This window comes from Sander vitreus, chromosome 20 (assembly GCF_031162955.1).
Source record: "Sander vitreus isolate 19-12246 chromosome 20, sanVit1, whole genome shotgun sequence".
NCBI classification, from domain to species: domain Eukaryota; kingdom Metazoa; phylum Chordata; class Actinopteri; order Perciformes; family Percidae; genus Sander; species Sander vitreus.
In genome coordinates, this window is record NC_135874.1 from 13,057,914 (window position 1) to 13,081,548 (window position 23,635).

Consider the following 23,635-nt stretch of genomic DNA (forward strand, 5'->3'; position numbering starts at 1 on the left):
TGTCCCTCTCACAATTTATGGAACCAATATCAGCGAAACCACTGCAGTGGCAACAACAGCAGAAAGAAGAAAAATATACAATTTATTCATTTTTTTCACAAATAACATACACAACGTACAGGATTTGTCAAACACGCAATAAATACCAAAGAAAAGAAATTTATTTACAGTGTCTATGTACAAAAATAGCTTAAAAACTACTACTTTAATGAGTTTAGTTAATTGATAGAAAACAGGCCTTCAGTCATACATTATCAAGTCCAGTTCAGATTACTTCTGCTGTCAGGATACGCTCAGACTATCCTTCAGTGACAAGTACTGTAGAGGAGAAGAAAGAAGGAAAAAAAAACTCATTAAAAGTTAATTTACTGCCAAGTTATACATTGGGTGAGCTGGGTTTACAATGAGTGTTCTTTGTGCACATTACTCCACATCTTAGCACCTTTACATCCTCTGGAGCTGCAGGGTGCTAGCAGTGATGCGGGATGTAAGTTAACTACTTAAAAGATAAATTAAGGGATTCAACTGGTACACAGAACAAAAGGTTGAAGGCAGCTAAATATGCTAAAAAAGTATTACAGATGTATGCCCCCAATACACAGGCTGGATTGTAGAGGGAAAAAACAGACTGAATCATGTACATACTGCAGCTACAGTATCCGTGCTGCTTCACAGCCTTCTGGACATGTTGATTGTGTTCAATAAGTAGCTACTGACACTGCAAATACACTGTGGTTATCATTCAGGTACGGATACTTACAAAGTAGGGTTTTTTTGTCTAGAACTGATGCTTCTTGGTTCCTATGTACTGACTTATTTTGGAGGTCACTAAATAAATTTTGTCTTGCAGCAGAGGCATTTTTTTTTTTTAACAGCATGAGACTGCCACTTCAGAATAAATGCAGGGAAATACCACATTTCCCTCTATCTCCAGCTTACCTTTTTCCTGCTGCCAATGGCCTGTTGGAGCCAGACCAGCTCCATGGTCAGGGTGTTTCTATGGAGACGCAAGGCCTCTGGGGTACAGGGCACCTCCTGAGCCAAGCAGTATTGCTGGGGACCTGAAGGAGGGATGGCAAATTCAAAATGACTGATAAGGCATCTAATCTATAGGTCACACATCTGTTTGCAACCCACACAAGTACATGTGTTTTACACAAAAGTCAAATTTACATTCATCATTCATCTTTTCTTTTTGCTTTTTTAAAAGTGAAAATGTGGTGAGGTAAATGAACTTGTACGCAATGCTATTGCTCCCATTTAGACAATTTTCTTGAAGTTAAACAAAACAACTGAAGTAGGTCACGGTCTCAAATAATTAAAACTAGTAATAATGTCAACCCAATGGCAGTTTTCTATCTGTGTATCTATTTTAAGAAAACCAAGGCCTATACTCCGTACTCAACTAATTGGTGGATGGATATTGTTTGCAGTGCTTACACAACAAGATTAGTGCTATTTTTTTATTTCATAGGCTTAAATGATTGTTTGAGTAGTTGTTAGTTAAAGCCCCAAATAAGATGCAACATTGTACCTCTGTTATAAACAAAAAATGATATACAGTATGGAGACAAACAAAATATAAGTGATCTCATTTCAATAACAATGAATAGGGAACTACTATGGTTATGTGCACAACCTTTGTGAGAGTGACCATAGTTCATGTCCAACTCCAAACTGCTCCAGACGGTGGTGGAGTCTCCATCTTTCTCCCCCACAGTGCTCTCTTTCTGTCCCTCTTCATTCTCTCTAACGTTGCTGCTGTGGAAATAGTCATTAGAAACAGGGGTCTGTCCTTTGGATTGTGAATCATCTCTCTCTGCTTCTATCTTCTCCAGCAGGACCCGGTGACCTCCTCTCTCCTCTGATAAGGATGCTGATGATGGTCTCGGGCAACTGGCACAGACATCTAGTTCTGGATTTGAAGCTTTGCTGGCAGAGCTGCTAGCTCGTAGAAATGGGCCGTCCTGAAGATGCATGAGCAAAAGCATGAGAAAAGCACCGATAAACTAATTAACTCACACTCTCACAACATTTTCAGTTACTTACAGTGTATGAGAAGTGGGGAATGGGGATGACCGTCTCCCTCCACTTTACATGGGCCAAGCCTCCATCTATCTCTTTCACGATGTCCTCAAAGTCTTCTCGCGCACGACGGACTTCGTTTCTCACCAAGTATCCACGTGCAGATGCCTACCGAGGAGAGGAGAGTTAGCTACAGTAATGGTAAACGGTAGCTGGCCCTCAATAACTAGCTAACTTTAGTTACGTCAACGATAACAACAATAGCTACTATTAGCAGCCGTATTACAGAGTTAGCGAAATCAGCTAAACAACCCGAACTAGCAAAAAAAAGCAACTGACTTGAAACACTGCAGCTATAAAGACGCAACTTGGTGTTTTACAGCTTAAAAGTAGGCTAATTAGATAACCTCATTACCTGAAAACAGGTGAGTATCTTCTCCCATTTGCTTCTATCCATTGCTATGGTAACAGGATAGCGTAACATCACAGACAGTACATACAAGGGGAACATGCGTAACATTCATGGATCTATTACATGAGAGCGGGAGATTAACTCAAACTTTTGATTTTGTTCCGGTGTCACACACAAAAGAATAAAAGCCTCCTTGTTTAATGTTACTAACGGTACGTGTGCCGGTGTTCCGGCTTAGCTCTTAGCTTAATATACTGCCGTAAATACAATACAGGGCAATATTGTTTGCTTTACAATTGAAACTGTATTTAAACGACCGATATGATTGGAGTAAAACCATCGTTCTGTATGTTTTGTTATATTTTGGTAAAACGTGGGCGGAAGTGACCCTGTGTTGTATACCCGGTATTCAGTTTGCAATGTTGCTGCTCATCACATGGCACTTTTTCTCAAAGTTTTCCGCCAAAACTAATGAAAATGAGTAGTGGTTCAAATCAGAGGACGTTGTTCCAGACTTGGGGTGCATCCGTCCCTCAAAACAAAGTTGTTCAACCGAACAAAGATGACAAGAAAGCCGCTGGACGGCGCAGAACAACCCCAAGCAACACTGTGCAGGTAACTACAACACACCCTCCTCAAAATCGCCTATGGGCTCAAATAGGTCAGGAGTCCACACACACAACAGTGAACCCGGTAAGGACAGAGGACCCTAAACCTGCGTATGAAGATCAAGATGACGACGATGATCTGATGGTGGTCGCTGTTTATGAAGCTGAAAAGAGCCTACACCTTGGCAATGCTAACTATTTTCAGTATGACAACCCTGTAGGAACAGAGACCACTGGCCTCTCTCCCATCCCGTCAGGTGGGCAAACATACCCAGACTTCCCTGGCCTTGACAGCTCCTCAGCTCAGGTATGGATTTACCCCACCAACTATCCCATCCGGGAGTACCAGCTGAAGATATCAGAAGCTGCTCTGTTTCAGAACACGCTAGTGTGTCTTCCCACTGGTCTGGGAAAGACCTTTATAGCCTCTGTGGTTATGTACAACTTCTACCGCTGGTATCCATCGGGGAAGATTGTGTTTATGGCTCCCACCAAACCTCTGGTGGCACAGCAGATTGAGGCCTGTTATAAAGTGATGGGGATCCCACAGGCACACATGGCTGAGCTGACAGGTAACAATCATGACATAAAAACCATGACACCCATCTTTCTTCTTTTAGCCTTTATTAACAAGAGTCTCCTTATCCGCAGGCACAACAGCAGCAAAGCATAGACAGGTGGTGTGGAGGACCAAGCGCGTCTTCTTCCTCACCCCTCAGGTCATGGTGAACGATCTGTCCAGAGAAACCTGTCCTGCCCAGCAGGTTAAGTGTGTGGTGATCGATGAAGCCCACAAGGCGCAGGGCAACCATGCCTACAGTCAGGTAAACAAATCTGTCACTAATGATTACAGCTTGTCGTTCAATTCAGTTACATGTCACTGCTGACTATATTTTCAGGTTATATTTTACTTGCCAAGTTCAATTCTGCTTGTGAACCTCCAATAAAGTGGTTTTAAAGTAATAATCCACCAAAAATATCTCCTCACAAAGTAACACTCACTCTTGAAATGGTGTTGTAAAGAAGTCTGTTGCAGATAATGGAGGCTTTGTGTCTTGACAGCAGTATGAAACTTTATCCACTTTTATTAGTTTATTTCCTAGTGTGATTGGGTGACAAAATACTGTATACCAAGGTAGCATTCCACATAAAGTCTCTGGTTGTACTACTAGACAATCGTGGGCAATATTGCAAATCAATGAGCACATTGAGCTCATGGCAATGTTTATATGATTGAAGTAGTAATACCACAGCGTAGAAATACTCTGTTACAAGTAAAAGTCTTGCATTCAAAATCCTAAGTAAGTAAAAGTACAAAAGTATTTGCCTCAAAATGCACTTAAAGTACCAAAAGTAAAATTACTTATTATGCACAATGGTCAATTTCAAAATACTTTGAAATAGTTTGATTACAAACTTTGATGTTGCAGCTGATAAAGGTGGAGCTCATTTATTTACTTTATGTACTGCGGGGTAGTTTAATCTATAAAGTATCATAAAATGGAAAGACTCAAATTTGTTCATCGTACAGTACTTGAATAAAAGTACTTAGTAAAAGTGTACTTAGTTACTTTCACCGCTGACGGTGATTGAGGCCTTTAACTATTCTTCCACTTCTATTTCCTAGCAGGGGGTGCCTCTTTAGGGTTGCATTCTAACACTTTTAGTTAGTACAATATTTGAACTATGGCAATAAAGTTCTAACAATGTCTTGTACTTGCTCTTCTCCCTGTTACTCAGGTGATCAGACAGCTCTGCAGCCAGACTCTGCAATTCCGCATCCTTGCCCTTAGTGCAACTCCAGGGGGAGATACAAAGGTAGGAACAATATATCATATCTGTGTCTATACTTTTTTTTTTTTTCAACAGCCTCATGTGACCTAATAATAAAAATGCTCCATTTAACTAATCTCAAATCCGATTCCATCTTTCCTCTGTTACTCTATCCCTGCAGTCGGTGCAGTCAGTGATCTCTAATTTGCTCATTTCCCACATTGAGCTGCGTTCAGAAGAGAGCCCAGACATCCAGGCCCATTCCCACCAGCGCAGTTTGGAGAAAGTGGTGGTTCCTCTGGGAGAGGCCCTTTCTGCTCACCAGGTGCGCTACCTGCAGGTAGGCACAAGCAATTTAGCATAATATTTAGCAAAACTCCTTTTTATCTTTAATGTGACAGTTCCCCTCCAAAATCAAAAATACATATGTTTCCTCTTATCTCTAGTGCTATTTATCAATCTAGATTGTTTTGGTGTGAGTTGCCCAGTGTTGAAGATATCGGCCGTAAAGATGTCTGCCTTCTCTCGAATACAATAGAACTAGATTGCACTTATGGTGCTCAAAGCACCAAAACATACATTTGAAAAACTCAACAGCAATGTCTCCTTTCATATCAATACAAATCATTACCCGTTTACTCAAGATAATCCACAGACCTGGTTGTGAGCAGTTCCATGTAGGAACTCTTTTCTGTCTACGGAACTACACCAACCTACAGTATCACCGCGCAGAAAAAAGCATACTCATGGACGAGAAGCTCGTGCTCGTGACCGGCGAGATGTAAATATTAATGGCTTCCTCCTCCGCTGAGCTGTAACATTAGTTTGCTACAAATAAACATCTGACATAACAATCAGAGTTTAGGGGATATAAAGAATGTCACTTTTTTATACAATACCAGCACCAAGAAAGGATTTCTTTCACTACTTAACTGCTATATTAATTCCAGAGGTGGAAAAAGTACTAATTGTACTCAAGTAAAAGTACCAATACTTTGATGAAATATTACTTAAGTACAAGTGAAATTACCTATCTGAAAAATTACTCAAGTAAAAGTAATAAGTAGTTCATTTAAAATGTACTTTAAGTAAAAGTTACTTAGTAACATAAAAAAAACAACTGTAAAACGGGGCGGGGGGATCTCTCCCATGTAGCGCCCTGTTCTCTACAGCCTCGTAATTCAGTGTATTTTTTGTAAAATATCACTATTTCCAAGTGTTGCTTCACAATGTAGATTTATTAGAAAAGTTAACTTCCTAACAACAACCCAATGATGTTCAACAATATCAGAATCTATTTTCTGTGCAAATAAGTAATCACAGATATCCAAAACTTGAAATTAAATAAAGAACAAGATACATTGTATTGCACTTTCTAATGACACCATAATCTATTTTTCCTTTGAATAATATTTCATATAACTTTCTCTTCCCTTTCAGTCGTGGGCTTTGTATATTTACTATCATAATTTCGAGGATAAAGGCATATTGGGTCACAAGTAATTGGGCATAAAAAATGATTATATTGTTACTAATCTGATCATGTTTGCTTGTTCACACGCTGTGATACAATAGCTTACAGGAGATGTACCTTCCACACTGACAGCAGCTATCCCTAATGCACACTACTGGCTCTGCTTCTGACACTAAATCACATTTTATAAATTGTCATAATTCTCAGCACAAATCTTTCCTTTTTACAAAGCTTTCTGATCAAGTCAAATCAGTTTCACTATGGTAGTGCCAAATCATCTGGCATCTGATCATTAATTATCCCAGGGCATTTTTCATATAGGGCAGGTCTACACCACACTCTTATTAATGCTTATAATATTCAGTCAATGAGCAACCCTACCTGCCCAAACTGGAGTTATGGGTTCATATAGCTGGTGCTTGGTAACGTTACTGGCTCTTCATTGTCACTGTTAGCAGCAAACTGGACTAGTAGCTGCTGAAAACATTTGATTCATAAACATAAACGCTGGTTTGCAGGCAACGTTGTATCAAAGCCGGTCTACGGAAAGCCTTTCCACTCCCTATTCAGCCCCATTGTACCAAATTTGGTTGCAGTTCCACCAGAGTTCCACTGGGGGTGATCCAGTGAGCCAGTGCAAAATGAATGGGACTCTATGGAGCTAGACGGCTAAATTTGTGTCGTTGAGAAATCTCAGATTTGATTGTAGTTTTTGCAAGTTCAACATGGATTATAGGTCGAAAGTTGAATGAACGAGTACTTATGTCCTTTCGATTTCTTACAGGTTGAGTCGTTGTTGCCCATAACACGCTAGCATTCTGCTAATGAATGCTGATTGGTCAGTGAAAGATCGGCGATCCCGCTTGACGGCATCCGAAGCAGAACCAGAATGTCAGAGTGAATATTTCGGCGTGGTCTTCAAAACATAACCTGTCAGCTGTGTTGTCGATGCTTCGAGAGAACAAAGGAAGCGACTCAGAGCTTGCCGTAAAGCTGTATCTCTGGCCGTATATGTGTATGACGTTATTGACATTTTATAAGGCTTTTTAGAACAAAAAAGCCACTTTAAAAAAATCTAACACCCAGCAGTGTGTATTTTCTTAGCCTCCCCTTTCGAATGCAACATTCAAATTACTAGACAAAAAATGATATCCTCAGAAAAGTGGATTTTGAGGGGTATAGCTCCATAGAGTCCCATTAATTCTGCACCCAGCCTGTGAGTGCCCCCTATATGGAACTCTGGTGGAACTGCAACCAGTTCAGAAGCCGGAAGTAACGACAGTGGAACTTCTTCCCTTATTAGAAATTCTTTGGTTGTATTGCTTTGCAAGACCGCTAGCATCCTGCATTTCTCCTAACTAACTTAGCTTAACCGTTTTATCGTCTTCATTTGGCGTTTTGCTAAAAAAAGAAAAAGTGAATCTGTCCGCGTCACGTTCTAGAGCTCTCCTTTTTAAATTGTCGCCTTTTCAGTGCCGTTTTGCGCTTTCTATTACCCGTTTAAAACAGCTTATTACAGCTAAATTACAGATTTTAAAAACTACTTTGAAAAATACAAAATACACAACAAAACTACTCAATACAGTAATGTCAGTAAATGTATTTTGTTACTTTCCACCTCTCATTAATTCTTTCAGTCAGTCTTTATTGTGATATTTTCATTGTCTGATTGATATTCGTAATAAATACACCTACATACCAGTCGACAAACTCATTCAAACTTAGACAAAAGTTAGTTTTATATTCCCCCATTGGTCATGTTTGTTTAGGTTTATAGAGCATGTGACATCTTGTTTTTGGTGCTTTGCTTCCACCTTGTGGTCACTGTTTGCTTGCTTCTGTTGTAGAAAACCCTCAGCTGTGATCTGTTTCTCAGCATCACATTCCCTCTGGCTGTGTGGTTTGTACTCGGTCAGTTAATATTAAATTAATTGATTTATCTTGAAAGCAACATCCTGTCACACTCGATGGTCTGGCTTTCAGTGCTGGTGGTGGACTAAATGGTTAATTATTATTATGGACCCTACAGGCTCACTCTCCTTGTCATGGGGTTGGTTTACTGTCTGTGTGTACTGTTCTGTAAACTACACCTCATCTGTCTCAACTAGCTGGACAGCTGGAATGTGACACCTGCATTTGAGAGTTTAGACCTATTGTACATTAGCTCTGTTGGGTCTCTTTGTGTCTTTTCATCCCTCCCTTTTAGATTGTTTGTAATAATAGAACCCTTCTTGCTTGTTCTTTAATTGGATTGACTTTCATCTTTCACCTTGTCTTCATATTACCCCCTAACCGTATGGCGTCTGCAACTTGCTTGTTAACCTCCATTTCCCACTGCCCTGCCGTAATTTGGCCAGACAGGACACAACATAGAGGTAACACTGCAGTCAGGTGTAAAATGAGCATCACTGCAGTCATTCAGGCAGAATTTAATGATTGTGATTGTAGAAAAATGAACCAGTCATGCAGACAGGTTTTTGGGGCTCTGTCGTGGGTTTTTCCTTTAGTTTGGGGCCCCTTTTATCACAGAGATTAGAGAGACCAGTATTTGTCCTTATCACCATTAAAGCAGCCTCCTGTTATTTTGTGCCTCAGCATTGTGATTGTGATTGAGCATGGATAGAGGTTTTATAGACAATGCGTTTAATGTGAGTGAACATCTGGGCCACCGTGTCCAAGCCAGAGCTGAGATATATATCCATCATAAAGTTTCACACTCTGTGTTATGTTGTAATGGACAATGATGGTGTAATTTAGGGCTTATGTTCTAGTGGCATTCCACATAAATTGAAAGTAATTTGTTTAATTTTTTTGTTTTGTTATTTACTTAAACAAATGTGCAAGTTCTGTTTTTTCATATTGCACGTCTATTCCCATCAGACAATGCAGTGTACTGTATTGTCCAACAGGCTGTACTCTGATATACTATTGTGTGTGTTGGATCCTCATCATGTTACTATGCTCCAGTAACTGAGCACCAGTTCTTCTTGTAAAAATGGGTTATGCTATATGTATGAACAAAGTAGGGTGTGACCCCTTTTGTTTGCCACATTTGAGCCCATAAAAAAAGGAAGAAATACCTAAATAATAATATAATGCTGTAGTAAGTATACAGTACTTGTTGGGTATGTATGTATATGAAGCAGATTTTTTAAGTTTTTTATATTATACATTAGTAAAACAATAAATTGTAAACTACATGTACATTTCACATTTCACACTGGGAGGATTTATTTAATAGCCTATGAAGGCCTATGTAGAGATTTTATTTTTGCTCTTTCCCAATAATTCAGATTGCATTTGGCAAGGGATGATAATGAATACTCAAAATTAAGAGTTTCATCATGAGCTCCTGCAGTAATACTCGCAAAATGATGTAAAACGTGTATGTATTGTGCATATAAGTCAAATAATCCCTGTACATTTCAAAATACAGGAGACAAGCACATTTTTATTGAACAAAGAACCACAGTAGCTCTTGCTGTTGCACATTTTCACATTACAGCACACTTTTGCAAAACACTAAAACAATGAGAAAAAAGAAAGAAAGAAAAAAAAGAAATCCTCACACTTGGTGTTTCCATATAACCAGGCTCTTAAAGGGAAAACCAACCCATGTGTGTCATGGCTTCACAAGTGTTTACTTTACACTACAGTTGTGATAGAGTATCATTTCAACTTTACAATCATTTAATGCAAAATAAATTCTTTGGATGTCTTGAAGTCAAGCAAACTGCTTGACTTTAAGACTGGGCAACCTTCCCAACCCAATACTACATTTTTAGCAGTTAATTTCTTTGTTTTACATTTTTATGTGGATTAAGTAAAATGAAACCAACTTTGAGCTGAATTTCACTTTTTGTACACACATTTAATAGGCGTCATAATTGACCGCCTAAGCGTTTCATAGGATGCCCCTGTCCTAGTATATCACACAGTGATGATTTGGCTAGTTCACTTCCAGTTTTAGTTCACTTGCACCCAAGCAGTAAATGTACATTTTTCGTTTTTTTTTTTTTTTTTTATAATTATTTTTATTATTTCCATTATTTCATTTTGTACATTTTTTCAAACCAGAAACATTCCTACATTACTGTGAACTCAAGGTGGAGCTGGTTTGATGTGTATCACTTTGTTTTTGTTGAATTGCATTTGTTTGTTTTAATTAAAAATATAGTGAATATCATCTAAGATACTTCTTTTACTCGCCTTAGATTGGTGATAGAACATTAAAAACAGTTTTAAATAAAATAGAATTTAGCACAGAGTACAATCACAGTAGAGAAATTCTCTGTGCTCTATCTCAGCAGTAGTGTTTGCAATTCAGCAGGGAATGCATATTCACTAACAGTAGCATGAAGAAAGAGCATGAGAAAGAGGTACTTAAGTAACTATTCCTATGTATGTGTGAATAGATTTGTAACGAGGAATGAATTAACTTGCATCATTTTCTTAAGAGAAAAGGATGTATATAATATATACTGTACGGTATGATTGTCATTCAGCTGGTTTGCTGGTTTGTAGAAGTGTATCATTTATTTTTACTCTGTAGCTGTACATTCATGCACAAACACACATTAACATATTATATTCATGTATGTTTATTATCTAAGTTAGTGTCTGTGCCTGTTGTGTTGAACTTATTTATGGTTAAAGCCACCACTTCTGGTCTAGATGTCTATCGGGGTGTGTTGCATGTTGCAGATCCCCTTCCCAACCTACCATACCAACGGCTGAACGTACCCTTAGATTGGGCTATGTTAGTGGCCCAGCTACTGTAATATCTGGCTCATTTATTGTTGGTTATCTGGTAAATGTTGCACTTACTGATGGAACAATGTAACTGTTTATGCACGTGTGACTGGCTTCACATTGTAACCTGTATTAAATCATGTAGTCCAGCGATAAAGAAACAGTGGATCAGTCAAATTAAAATGACCTCAGAAAGCTAGCGAATGACAGACAATCTATTGTTTGTGTGTATTGCCCTTTTATACCACATGACAAGACATTGTAGCTGTGCGACAAACAGAAATGGAGCATGATATGCATGTCCACTAAAAACCCTCTTCTGCTGTGAAAAGACAGGCTGTTGCATGTTTCCGACAGCAAACAATGTTCACTGTGTTTATAGAGGACTAAGAGTTCAAACTATTTCAACTTTTAACTAGAGGGCACAGTGCTGAGTGAAGTTCTTTTTAGCCACTTCAATGTAAGAGCAGGAGTTAAATGCTATGCTTCACCTTAACATACAGGTTGTGTCCATGAGAGTATGGCAGTGGTTTGGTTCAGGTTTTATGGGTGAAATGAGGATCTATCTAAATGAACATGATTGAAAATTCACTGAGGGTAGAGTAAAGGCTGAGGTTTGTTTAGGTGGTCATTTCAGGTAGATGTGTGTTGACTAAAGATTGAGGCTGTAGCTGAGCTGCAACAGTGTTAAGGGAGTCTTATGCGATTCAAGGGTCACAGATAATTTGCTTAAAGGAGGACTCCGGTCGATTTCAACACGTAGCTCTGTTGTTTGTAAATTTGGAGTGCTCAGTAGCGAGAAAAATGAAAACAATCGGTGCTGCCTACACCGTCTACAGTTAGCAACCAGGAGACTGAAACAGGGCACATTTTAAACGTGGCTTTAGCTTCTTAACATGTTCAAAATGTCATTAAAAGTGCCTACTCATGTGAAGTGATTCCTTCCAAGTGAACACAGTGAATCTGACTGCAGTAGATGTGAAATGCATGAAAGTCGTGCTAATTCATACCTCTGTTTAGTTCCTGTGTTGAGACGGCAGTAAGACGACTACAAACTACAACACCGAAAAGAGATGCAACAAAAATATTTATTAATTTAATGATTAAATAAGGCAGTGTCTCCAAACACTTCAATTATATTGTTATTATTATTATTATTATTATTATTATTCAATTGTCTCTTGCTGGTGGTACTACAGCACTTACTTTAAAAAAAATCAACATATGCCTATTTTTGTATCTCTTTTCGGTGTTGTAGTTTGTAGACCCGGAGCACTCTTCTTGCCGTTTCAACACCGGAACTAAACAGAGCTGAATTAGCACGACTTTCATGCATTTCTTTCACATCTACTGCAGTCAGATTCACTGTGTTCAGTCGGAAGGAATCACTTCATATGGGTAGGCACTTTTAATGACATTTCGAACATGTTAAGAGGCTTAAAGCATGTTTAAAACTTGCCCTGTTTCGGTCTCCTGGTTGCTAACTGTAGCAGGAGGATAACACGGTGTAGGCAGCACCGACTGTTTTCGTTTTTCTCGCTACTGACAGCTCTCCAAATTTACAAACAACAGAGCTACGTGTTGAAATCGACCGGAATTCTCCTTTTAATATGCTGTATCTTCTCGTGTCTCAGCGTCGCTCTAGGAACCAGATCTCATTCTGACGGTTGATGTGAGCGGGGTTGGTGTAACCGGCCACAATGAACGAGTCATTGACATACGCACCAGGAGAATCCAGCAGCTCAGCCATGGCATTGATCTGATTAATGATGGTCACTTCATTGGTGGGACCATTAAATGGCCTGGAAGAAGGAGGGAGTGGTGCATGAGTATGAGAAATCAAATGTCCATTTTCCAAGCAGGAAAAAGGCCAAGCAGCATTCATTTTAGCACTATTCATTATAAATAATCATTGTTAGCCGTCATTGCTAACAAAAAGAGGGAATTAATTCAGGAAAGTGTCATTTTTATTTTATTCTCTACTGACCTTGTGTATACAGTAGTGGCGGGCCACATCTCTATGGTGATCTCATCGTCTTGAGGTTGTGGGGGCTGGGCCTGATACTCACTGGGAAGGTAAAAGGCCACAGTGACCTCATGGGAGACTACAGAATGGTTCTCATTTGTGCGCACCACTGTAATGATGGGCAGCGTCATGCCGAGGTAGTCCCCTAGAGATAAAAAATAAATAAATAAAAATAAGGCAATTGTCATTATTACAGGCGGGCTTGAAAAGTACCTGGCCTTGAGATTATCATCATCAAATAAAAATGAAGACAAGGCTGGGACAGAACCTGATTGTATGTGTTAGATGGTTCCTTGCTTGTGGACTTACCCAATGAGTTCTGCTGGCAGATGTATTTCATTATCCTCATAAAACCATAGCAGATGCTCTGTTCATAAGTGTCCTCACGCATTGTTATACAAGCCCAGTGGCCCTTTTCGTAGTGACGTTTCTCATACAGCAGCTCCCCACACTGTAGAAAGTACAGATGATGAAAGACAAACTGAGTTAGAACTTTAGGTACTCAATCATGAATAATGTTGGTAAATTAAATTGAGTCCTCTAATAAAACTGTGATCTGTAACATTTGCTATTAAACTGGAAAATGGAATCGAGAATGCCAGAAAATACTCTAGACAAATGAAAAGCTTATTGCTGTCTACAAAATGTGAAAAATAAATTTGTGATTGATTTGTAAGTAACCCCTAACATTTATAAACCTCTATTTGGACAAAATACATTTTACAAGGTGGTGTAATTATTACTGGTGCATCTCCTGTGATTTTTATTTTTTGCTTAATCGGCTACATTAGTGAGTTTTACAGACCGTAAATTAGGGCTTCATAATTAATCCAATATTAATCGCGATCACGATTTTGGCTTCCCACAATTCAATGAACATTATCCGACTATGGTATTGACGTTTAAAATGCATGCTCCGCTCATAGAAAACTCTGCTGCATATCAAATCAAGCACTTCCTAAACTAACAGCACGACTAACTGGCATTATGCACGGTTGTTCACTGTTCAAGAGTAATTTTGGTTTGGTAAAACCCAATACTTACACAACGAATGAATATCCGAAGAGTCAAATATTTGGGTCCAGCCCTAATTGTTTTGATGCACAGATTTGTACATTAGCAGGAATGTAGCACAACATTGAAGTGAAAGCAGTGCTGTGTTTATTTAAATGTGAAAGTGCAATAAAAAAAATAAAAAAAGTCCCTAAAATCAATGAATAATCGTGACCACAACATTGATTAAAATAATCGTTATCATTTTGGCCATTATCGTGCAGCACTACTGTAAATGTTCTGTTGGCTTTTACCTACTGTTAAATATCCAGAAAAATATGTTCAGTTAAAGCATTACTTCCAATCTTATTTTTACAGTCACTGCTTCAAATTCATCTCTTAGAACTTTTTGAAATATGTATACACACACATGAATAAGTGAGGAAAATAACTTTGTTTCGTACTAAAAGTATATATTTATTTGATCATTTTATTCAGACAGTCTAAGCACAGTCACCATTACAGATCAGGTGTATAACCTACTGATTGAGGTCTGCTGGCTGTCAACGTGCCTTCTCCAAGAATAGGGTGCCATGATTGTCCTTTGTTTAACCAGTTTCCAGCCAAGTTTTAATTAACTAATTAACTCAAGTTAAACCAATTAGCCCTTTTTATTTATATCCCCCCTAAGGAGTTTAAATGGCTTATTGTATTGGGTGACACGGTCATCTTGTTGAAAATAAATAGCTGACCCATACTTGCACAGAAGAGATAACAAATGTCATAGTTTTTCCCTTTTTATAGACCATGGACATGTATAGAAAGACGGGGTTACACAAGCTGAAAGTGTATATGCGTTATTTGTCGTGGTCAAAGTAGTAAATATGCGATAGATACCTTCTCTTTGCGTGTGAGGAGAGTGAAAGAGATGTGTTCTCTGTTACTGCGTCCTTGGTTGTTGGTGGTTAGCTGTCGAATGGGCTCTGCCATTTCTGTCAACAGACAAACAACACTTTAAAACGGTGGTACAAAAATAAAGTATTGTTTTATAAGAGCAAGAGCGTTTTTCACATACTAACCACATACAGTACATACTGTATATTTCCATACAAACTTTTTTTCCATTCACTTCATATCTACACTTGCCGTCTCCTGTCTAATCTGTATAAAACATCCTCACTTCCAGTAATCTACTGGCAGGCAGCATTGGTAGTTTTCGTGACAAAAGGCTGCCAGATGGGCAGAGCACTGCCAGGATGTCACAGAGAGTCATGATTATTAGAGCTGATGGAAAGAACACTGACTAAAGCTGCCCAAGGCCACATATAGATTGGTATTCACACAGCCAGTAACCAGTGTTTTTGAAATACTGGTGCATGATATTTCACCTATTACCTTAACCTTCATGAAGTAGTTTACCCCCTAATGGAACTGTGTGGGGCAACTTCTATCCAATCATAGGAGTTCACTACCTTACTCGCATCTCATCCACTATGTTGTCATTACATTAAACCCTAACAGAATTAACACAACCCAGCCTCTTTTAGTATTATGCCCATGTTGTCAGATCAAATAATGCCATTATGTTCTTTTGTTGAGCTGTCAAATACAAATCAGTCAAGGTGAACCCCATTCAATCACATGTTGTCAATTAATATCATGGAGGACAACTGGGTCATCATATCGTGTGTGTGTGTGTGTGTGTGTGTGTGTGTGTGTGTGTGTGTGTCAGAAGTACAAAACTCATTTAGCAGGATCTCATGAACTCAAGCTTATACTTGTACTGACATGTACTTTTGACAGTAAAATATTACCTGCTAGTTTATGTGTGTGACCTCAATAAAGGAGACAAGGAGGGGAAGAAAACATTTCACTGCTTAAACCGCTGCATGGTTATGCCCACATACAGGTATGTAATGCACACACAAGGCCAGGCAAACTCATCAGTTTCTATGGCAGCACATCTAGAGCCGCTCAGTGTGAATAAATTCCATCTTGTTTACCAGCTAGAACCCCATCCTGCATCCACATCAGTTGATGATTTCTGCTCATCTGACAGTCAACACACTTATTTTTGTACCTGAGCTTTCTAATCAATACAGGGCTGTATTCATGTCCCACTTTCAGTCTGGCTACTGTTCCACTAGCCTCTGGTCTGCAATGTTAATTTTTCATAATTTTTTACTGAAAACTGACACATCATTTTGAGATATTCTGTTCATAATCCGCAACCCATTCAACAACTACACTTTCCATGGGGTTCAGACTTTTCCTTGCATACCATTATAGTCTACAGTGGCACCACTTTTCAAGCAGGGTGTGCAATGCATATTCTTATTAAATTAGCTGTATAATATACAAAATGTATGCATTTGTTTTACATTGAACCTATGTCAGAAACGTATACAGGAAGTGTTCAAATGTTATCAGCAGTACTACACATGGATTTAGCTCAGAATTTGAATGGAAGGGTTGGCAGAACTGCAAGAAACCCATAAGTAGGGTTAGAGTCCAGTTCACTATAGTAAGTGTTGAGTGTCTATTTGTGGCTTTTGTGTAAAGTTAATACAATGCAATGTGTAATGCACAATAGTTGGAAATTGTGAAAAAGTATTCAAATGTATCAAGACTGAGGCCCATTGTGGTTTCACATCAGATGTCAGTTGATTGAGTTTAGTAGGTTGAATCGTAAGATCTGTGTATTTATTGCGTGTCATGTTAAGTAAGGTTTATTTGGCAGAAGAACATGCTGTTTCATTTGTTTTTAAGTTTCTTGGGTGTGCTAAGGCACTTATTATCATCAATATTTATGAATAGAGACTAAGACAAGGTCATCGTTTTATACAATAACTTTTCACTTGGGAAGTTGAAAACAGTGCAATGGCCATTTTGAGAGCGCTCTTGGCCTGGATCTTTAAAGCAATAAATTCCATCTTGTTTACCAGCTAGAAGCCCATCCTGCATCCACATCAGTTGATGATTTCTGCTCATCTGACCTCCTTTTACTTTACAATGAGCCATTGTGAATATCCATTGCGAATAATATGGTCTTTGTTTCAAGCAAAGAGCTAGACTGAGAAGGCATGAAAATCATACAGTCTGTAAACGGCTTGTGTACAGTACTAATAGGTTGTACTACATGAGTCAAATAAGTTTGTTTAAGGAAATGAAATGACATGAGCAAAGAAGTCCTGAGGATGCTTTATAGCAGTCTAGTGGAAAGTATAATTTTCTACAACATCACATGCTGGTACGGACATTTAGGGCTAGGAGCAAAAGCAAGAAACACACTGATAGTTGAAGTAATATTCTCAAAGATGGTGATTGGCCCAACTGATGAAAGCGCTTACATATTTGCAGTATTATGAACTGGCTGTCTGTGTCAACATTCAAGGAAAAAAATCACAAGCGGCACACAATTAGTGACGCGTTTTTTCCATCCGCCAGAGAGGGTAGGCGGCGCTAACACAACAGACTCGCTCTTCAACTCTGTGAAGCAGCGTACTGTGAGAGCCAAAAACGCACCTGCAATTACTAATTATCGCTATAGATGCCGCCAAAAATAATGAAACGAAGATCTTCGAGATTGTAACTTTAAAAACTTCCAGCAAGATTATACGGAACCCCCAGAGACAGCTGGTGGAGCTGTACACCACACAAACCAGGAGAAAAGCAACCTTAGTAGTTGAGGACTCTTCACACGCGACTGAGTATACGTGAACACATCCTTAAGGAAGTTGAACCAAAGTACCCTAACTGAAGTCAAACATCACGTGTCTTTAGTTGTTGCTTTCACTTGTCTGTACACATCACGTTTAAATCCCAAAGAAGAACAAAACAAACGTGTTTTGTTTCGCTCAAAGACTCAGAGTTGTACGTCTCATTTTTCTCTGTTAATGAATTTGCTAAACCTAAACCATATAGTTGTGGCATTTTTGACTGTAAAAACAACTAGTTAGTAGCTACGTTGGAATTAAATTTGTAGCTATAGCTAATGATAGTCAATTAAATAACCCCAAACCGGCAGCAAAGCATAGCTCCCACATCACCCCTGTCCACCCTACTTTATCCCTATCAGGGCAAAGGAGTTTAGTGTGGCCTTAGCCTGTGTCCTTAGCAACAGTATTGTCGTCCAGGACTTAGAAGCCACAACCCCAGTACCAATACAGGCAAGACAGCTAATCCCCAGAGTCTGAAACTTCGTACTGTCCTCAACTAGTGCTGTGGTATAAGAGCAGAGGGAGGAGAATGAATGTGCCAGTCTGTGTTACTGGATTTTAAGTGGGCACGTAGTTAGGTGACAAATAGCCTAACCAGGTGGTTTCCAACTTGGGGCCAGGACCCCCGAAAGACAGTCAGTCACAAAACTGTGTGTTCTCTCTCTCTCTCTCTCTCTCTCTCTCTCTCTATATATATATATATATATATATATATATATATATATATATATATATATATATATATATATTTATTTATTTATTTACTTATAGGCATTTTAAACTGGTAATGAGGGGTCACAAGTAGACAGTGCTTTATAGGAAGGAGGTACATGCCAAAAAGGTTGGGAACCCATGGTATCTACCATACACCAGTTGAACTATTAAAGAAGGCTGTGATGGTCTCTTTAATGTTTTGTGACCTACACGGGGAAGTAAGTTTTTAATAGCATTTTATTGCTGTGAAGCGGGAATTGAATTGTTAAAGTTTAGACTCCTCAAGCTACAAATCAACAAAATCGATCATTGATTGAAGGCAAAGAAAAACAGATTTTAATTCAGATACTTTTGAGGTATATTGTTCAACAATGTTCCAGAGAAAATGTTAGAATGGTAATAGACTTTGGTGATGAGCCCATGGAAATATCAGTGACTGAATTAAATTACTTTCCGCACAACTGAGTACACTTTAATATCGGTTTATTTATCGCCAGTTATTTCACACACTGTGGTATACAAATGTGTGATGGTTGTAGTGTTCAACCTGCCAACCTTTGACCTAAAGTTCAAAGAAAATCCAGTCAATTAAAAATGACAAAAAACTCAAGCCCCATTCTGCCTGTGAATCTGCAGTCATAGGCTAAATATAGCACAAGTAAACAAAAAAAATACACACACACACACACACAAAATTGTGTGTCAATAGAGCCTGTAAATGTGGAAGGTGATAACTTCCAATCTTTTAGTCAGCTTTACCTTACAAGTTCCAGGTAAGTCGTAAGGCCAATGATGTTATACAGTACTAAACTCAATACAGTCGAGTATACATTTGATTGAATTGCTTTTTTGTACATCCATGTAACCCCATTGAGTTACTAATGTGTCAGGCTATAGTGTCAAATCATAGTATTATAGGCCAAGTATGTATACACATATACATAGAAACAATTTCACTCCGGTTTAGCTTTGCTCTCAATGTAGGTACAGATGTATGTATATATATTTAAAGAAAATATCTATATAAACAATACAATGTCAATCAAAAGGTGTAAAAATACATTCTTACAATAGGACTAAATGTGTGAGTGGCCAGTGTTTATAACAGCATATTTTATTTGTTAGATTATCCTCCGCACTCCCCAGCAAAACAAAGAGCAGCTCTTCATTGGATGCAGCTTTGAACAGTTTGAACATTTTTTGCCTATTTTAACTTTAGGCAAGGTTGAAATAAGCTTTAGTATTAGACCATACTCCTACAATAATATCACTATTGTATTTGTATAATGTCTGTGAGATTTTACTGTCCTAATAGAATCTTTAAACCCACATGAGGAAACAGGTATTTGCTATTTAATGCCTGATAACAACACAATAAGCCATGATTTTTGTAGACTGGATCTGAGTGAAAGCTGTGCCTTACAAACACGATTTTCATGACTTAAGAAATGCTAATTTACATGTACATTCAATGCTTATTCCTAACACCTCACTGTACTTTTTCATTAAGAGGATCTCAAAATGTCCATGCAATTCACAACAGATCTGCCATTTTTTGCGGTAGTTATGGAACTATTTATAGAAAAACCACAGGAGCAGTTTGTGTTTTCTGGGGCACCACACAAATTGGCCATTTGGTGACACTCCCGCCGAACAACCCTGTGGCAACTCGCCGGACCACCTGAGTGTATGTGAACACATATTTAAGGAAGTTGAGCCAACGTACCCCAAAAGTGTATGGCTGTCTTTAGTTTTCACTTGTCTGTACACATCACGTTTATATCCCAAAGAAGACTAAAACAAACGTGTTTTGTTTAGCTCAAAGACTCAGAGTTGCATGTCTCATTTTTTTCCTCGTCGTGTTTATTATTTGTTACCTTGTGAAACTTCCACTTGGTGTCCCCTCGCTACGTTCTGCCAATATTGCAGCAGTTGGTCTGAGTGTTCGTCTTCCTCTTCCTCCATGGTTTTTCCCTCTTCTTCGAGGCTGCCGTTGCCCGAGTCTGTCAGTTGGTCTTCCGAGAAAGACTCCAGGTCCTCCAGTGTGATCACCCCGGGTTGGTCTTGCCCGCTGCCGTCACCACCACCACCGCCGCCGCCGCTCATTTGGCAGCCACCTTGATCCATTTCTGTTTGTAATACTAGTACCTACAGAAGAACAGCCTTAAAGGGTTGACAAGAAACTCACGTATGAATCGCCGGCGAATTTACGCTTCGTTTTTCTTCGGACCTCGGCGTGTTGCTCGTCCAGATTAGGACAAGCGTTACTTTCTGGTTCACAAACCAGGTACTACGAAGCTTTCCTTGACACATTTAGCCATATGCATATTCGCAATGTTATATATGACTTAAACTAGTCATAGGCCTCCTCCGGGCGCACTTTTATATTTGCTAAACACCAAGAAGTCGCCTCCCTCGCCGTAGCCGGAGGTGAATGCGATGTTTACAGGAGACGAGAGCGTACCACGTGACGCTGCTACAACCGCCCCCTCCTCCCGCTGCTGTCATTTCATCCAGTAATCTCAAAGGGGCCAACATGTCAATAACAAAAGCATAGGTCTTCAACAGCATCTTAGCAGTGGTCTCCAAATGCATTTTGTTATTTGTTCCTAATTTACTTGTACGACGGAGCATTAGGGCCACATCAAAGGAAAAAAAATAAGGAGGAAGATATTTTTTTTTAATTTATTTTGCATTTCGAGAATAAAGTCGAAATGTCGAGAATAAAGTTGAAATGACGAGAATAAATTCAACTCCTTTATCACTTAATCATATTAGTGCGACTGTCCGCCATGCCAGCTAGGCAGCATCATAGATATGGTTACATCCTTGGAGTGCCGCGCTCGCCTGAGCTCCACTCCTTCAGGATCAAACAAGTTGATCAATTGTCTTATTGTGTATTGTGATACAACATATCCTCTCTGTATTGCATGTAGGTGTAACCATCGATACCCTTGCATGGATTGGATTGGCATTTGTTCTTGACTAATAAATTACATTATTGATGAGTTATTAAAATAGATTAGTTGATTAACAGAATATTATCAACCGACTAATAGTTTAGAAGTTGTATTTCTCGTCTACTATTTTATTGTCTTTTAAAACTCTATTTTCTGTTGATTTGATTGTCATTGTAATGTATTAGCATTTAGTAACGTTTTGACTATTCATTAAACAAGCCATGGTTGATGAAACAACAGCTTTTTGTGTGTGTGTGTGTGTGTGTGTGTGTGTGTGTGTGTGTGTGTGTGAGAGAGAAGTTTTACACTTTCTATATCAACCTTCAGTCACAGGGACACCTTTAGCTCATGTTACACCCTGTTTGTAGCAGTGACACCTGCTTGCACGTACACATGTAATTATTTGCATCCCGACCCTTTAAGAAATCAATGAATGTCTTAACAACTCCACCCGTTGGTAGAAGGCAGCAGGGAGTGAGTTGAGTGTGTGCATGTTCACATGTGTATGCATGACAACCATGGCTGTCTCCGTTAGTGTAATAGGAGAGAGACTACACACCCACGGCCACATACACATACATTTAAATACATAATAAACTATTTGGACACAAACCTGACCTGAAAAAGAGGGATGATGATAATATTTTTAAATAAATGCTTTGGTACATATTTTTTTCATATTTCATTATTTTAATAATGTGTCTTTTATTGTAGCAGATGGTCAACAAATATATAACCTTGTGAAGATAATAAACAAACTTGAGCTTGTGCGCTAGAGGACAGACTAAGCAGGATTTCCTCTGATCTGTGTCGTTACAACAGTCAACCACCATGTTGCACCCTTCAGCATGCACGTAGAGAGGATTTTATATAATCAACTGTGGGGTAGTCTCCATTTCAATACACGCTTGTAAATACAGAAACATACACTGATACACAGCCTATACTACATGCATGCGCGCGCACACACACACACACACACACACACACACACCAATTAAGCCCCTCCCATTGTGGGGTATTCAGAAAATTCAGCTTAGTATAGGTTTTGTTATTAATAACTGACTACAGACTGACTTTTTCTGTGATTTGCCACGTCACTTAGAGCCATGGCCCCTGCTGAGCATGATCAGTGAGGCTGCCGTCAACGATGTTGTCATTTGGCACACATCCTCTCTTCTCCTCTCCTCTTTTTAATGATCTTACTGTTCTTGGGAATAATCCAAATCTAACATTCACGTCGTGTTTGTTTTACTATTTTTTAGAAGACGCTTTCTCTGAATTCATTCATTTCAGAACACAAGCATACCTTACAGGTGGTACATTAAATAATAATAAAAAAAATCAATGTATTATTATTATTTTAATTGTGATGCACTACTATTGTTACTGTAAAGATTATGAGACCATGGCTTAAACAAAATGGTAGACCCTCTGTGGTATTGTTCATAGTGTGTTGTCTTTCACCACCTCCTTCCATTATCTATAGCCTAAAACCTTTGCTTTATTTCCAAAGAAAAAGAAGTGACTGTCTTTCTGGTTTGTTCAGTAAAGCAATAACCAGGGGCAGAGGGCATAGTCTATTTACAATCCTGATGGCATTTACTTTTTCCCTGATGGCAGGAGGGAGAACAGGCTGTGGAAAGGAGCATGAGGGTCCTTTATCATGCTGCTGGCTCTGCGAGTGAAACAGCTCCAGCAGGAAGGGAAGGGGGGCACCAGTACTTTTACTGGCCGTCTTCACAATCCTGTGCAACTGTTATCTCTCGTTAAGAACATTTTCAAGCAAAAATGCCAAAAATGTAACTATTCCAAGTTTTCAATCGTTTGGTTTGGCTTGCGTTATTGTAAATTAAATTTTCTGGGATCGCTTTGTGCTCTAGGATATTGTGATGGGTGTTTTCTTTTCACTGTTTTGATGTTTTATTGACTAAACAATTAATCCTTTAACAGGTAAAAGTATGTTTATAAATATATATAATAATAATAATAATATATTTTTAGTTGCAGGCAGCCCTAGCTAAAACCAAAAACTCCAGTTACAATGAAAATGTAGTTGAAAGTTTTTCTTTGTGCACTTTCTGTCACTCCACATTCCATCCAGACAAAAATAGCGACCTCACTAATCTGGTGCTGAGTAATCTCATAATCTCTGGACTTGACCGCTGCGTACACATTG

At 38.8% G+C, this 23,635-nt stretch overlaps 3 protein-coding genes across 5 annotated transcripts in view; 1 reads left to right on the forward strand and 2 right to left on the reverse strand.

The window, feature by feature from the left end:
• Positions 1-61: 61 nt before the first annotated feature.
• iqcc (IQ motif containing C) lies at positions 62-2,594 on the reverse strand. The gene is made up of 5 exons (XM_078277557.1): positions 2,441-2,594; positions 2,050-2,193; positions 1,640-1,967; positions 940-1,061; positions 62-318 (listed from the first exon to the last, which is right to left on the reverse strand). The coding sequence occupies exons 1-5, from the start codon at positions 2,543-2,545 to the stop codon at positions 283-285; spliced, it is 735 nt and encodes a 244-aa protein (XP_078133683.1). The 5' UTR covers positions 2,546-2,594; the 3' UTR covers positions 62-282.
• fancm (FA complementation group M) overlaps positions 2,574-23,635 on the forward strand; it is a 49,015-nt gene continuing 27,953 nt past the window's right edge. The window contains exons 1-4 of one of the 3 annotated variants that reach the window (XM_078277554.1): positions 2,574-3,617; positions 3,697-3,869; positions 4,786-4,863; positions 5,000-5,158. In XM_078277554.1, the coding sequence (XP_078133680.1) occupies positions 2,909-3,617; positions 3,697-3,869; positions 4,786-4,863; positions 5,000-5,158 (1,119 nt within the window). In that variant the 5' untranslated portion in view covers positions 2,574-2,908. The remainder of the gene's footprint in view (positions 3,618-3,696; positions 3,870-4,785; positions 4,864-4,999; positions 5,159-23,635) is intronic. The other 2 variants (XM_078277552.1, XM_078277553.1) reach the window with 2 other exon arrangements.
• On the reverse strand, positions 9,724-20,949 carry soul3 (heme-binding protein soul3). Its single transcript, XM_078277349.1, has 5 exons — positions 20,374-20,949; positions 14,961-15,055; positions 13,380-13,521; positions 13,032-13,215; positions 9,724-12,846 (listed from the first exon to the last, which is right to left on the reverse strand). The coding sequence occupies exons 1-5, from the start codon at positions 20,621-20,623 to the stop codon at positions 12,675-12,677; spliced, it is 843 nt and encodes a 280-aa protein (XP_078133475.1). The 5' UTR covers positions 20,624-20,949; the 3' UTR covers positions 9,724-12,674.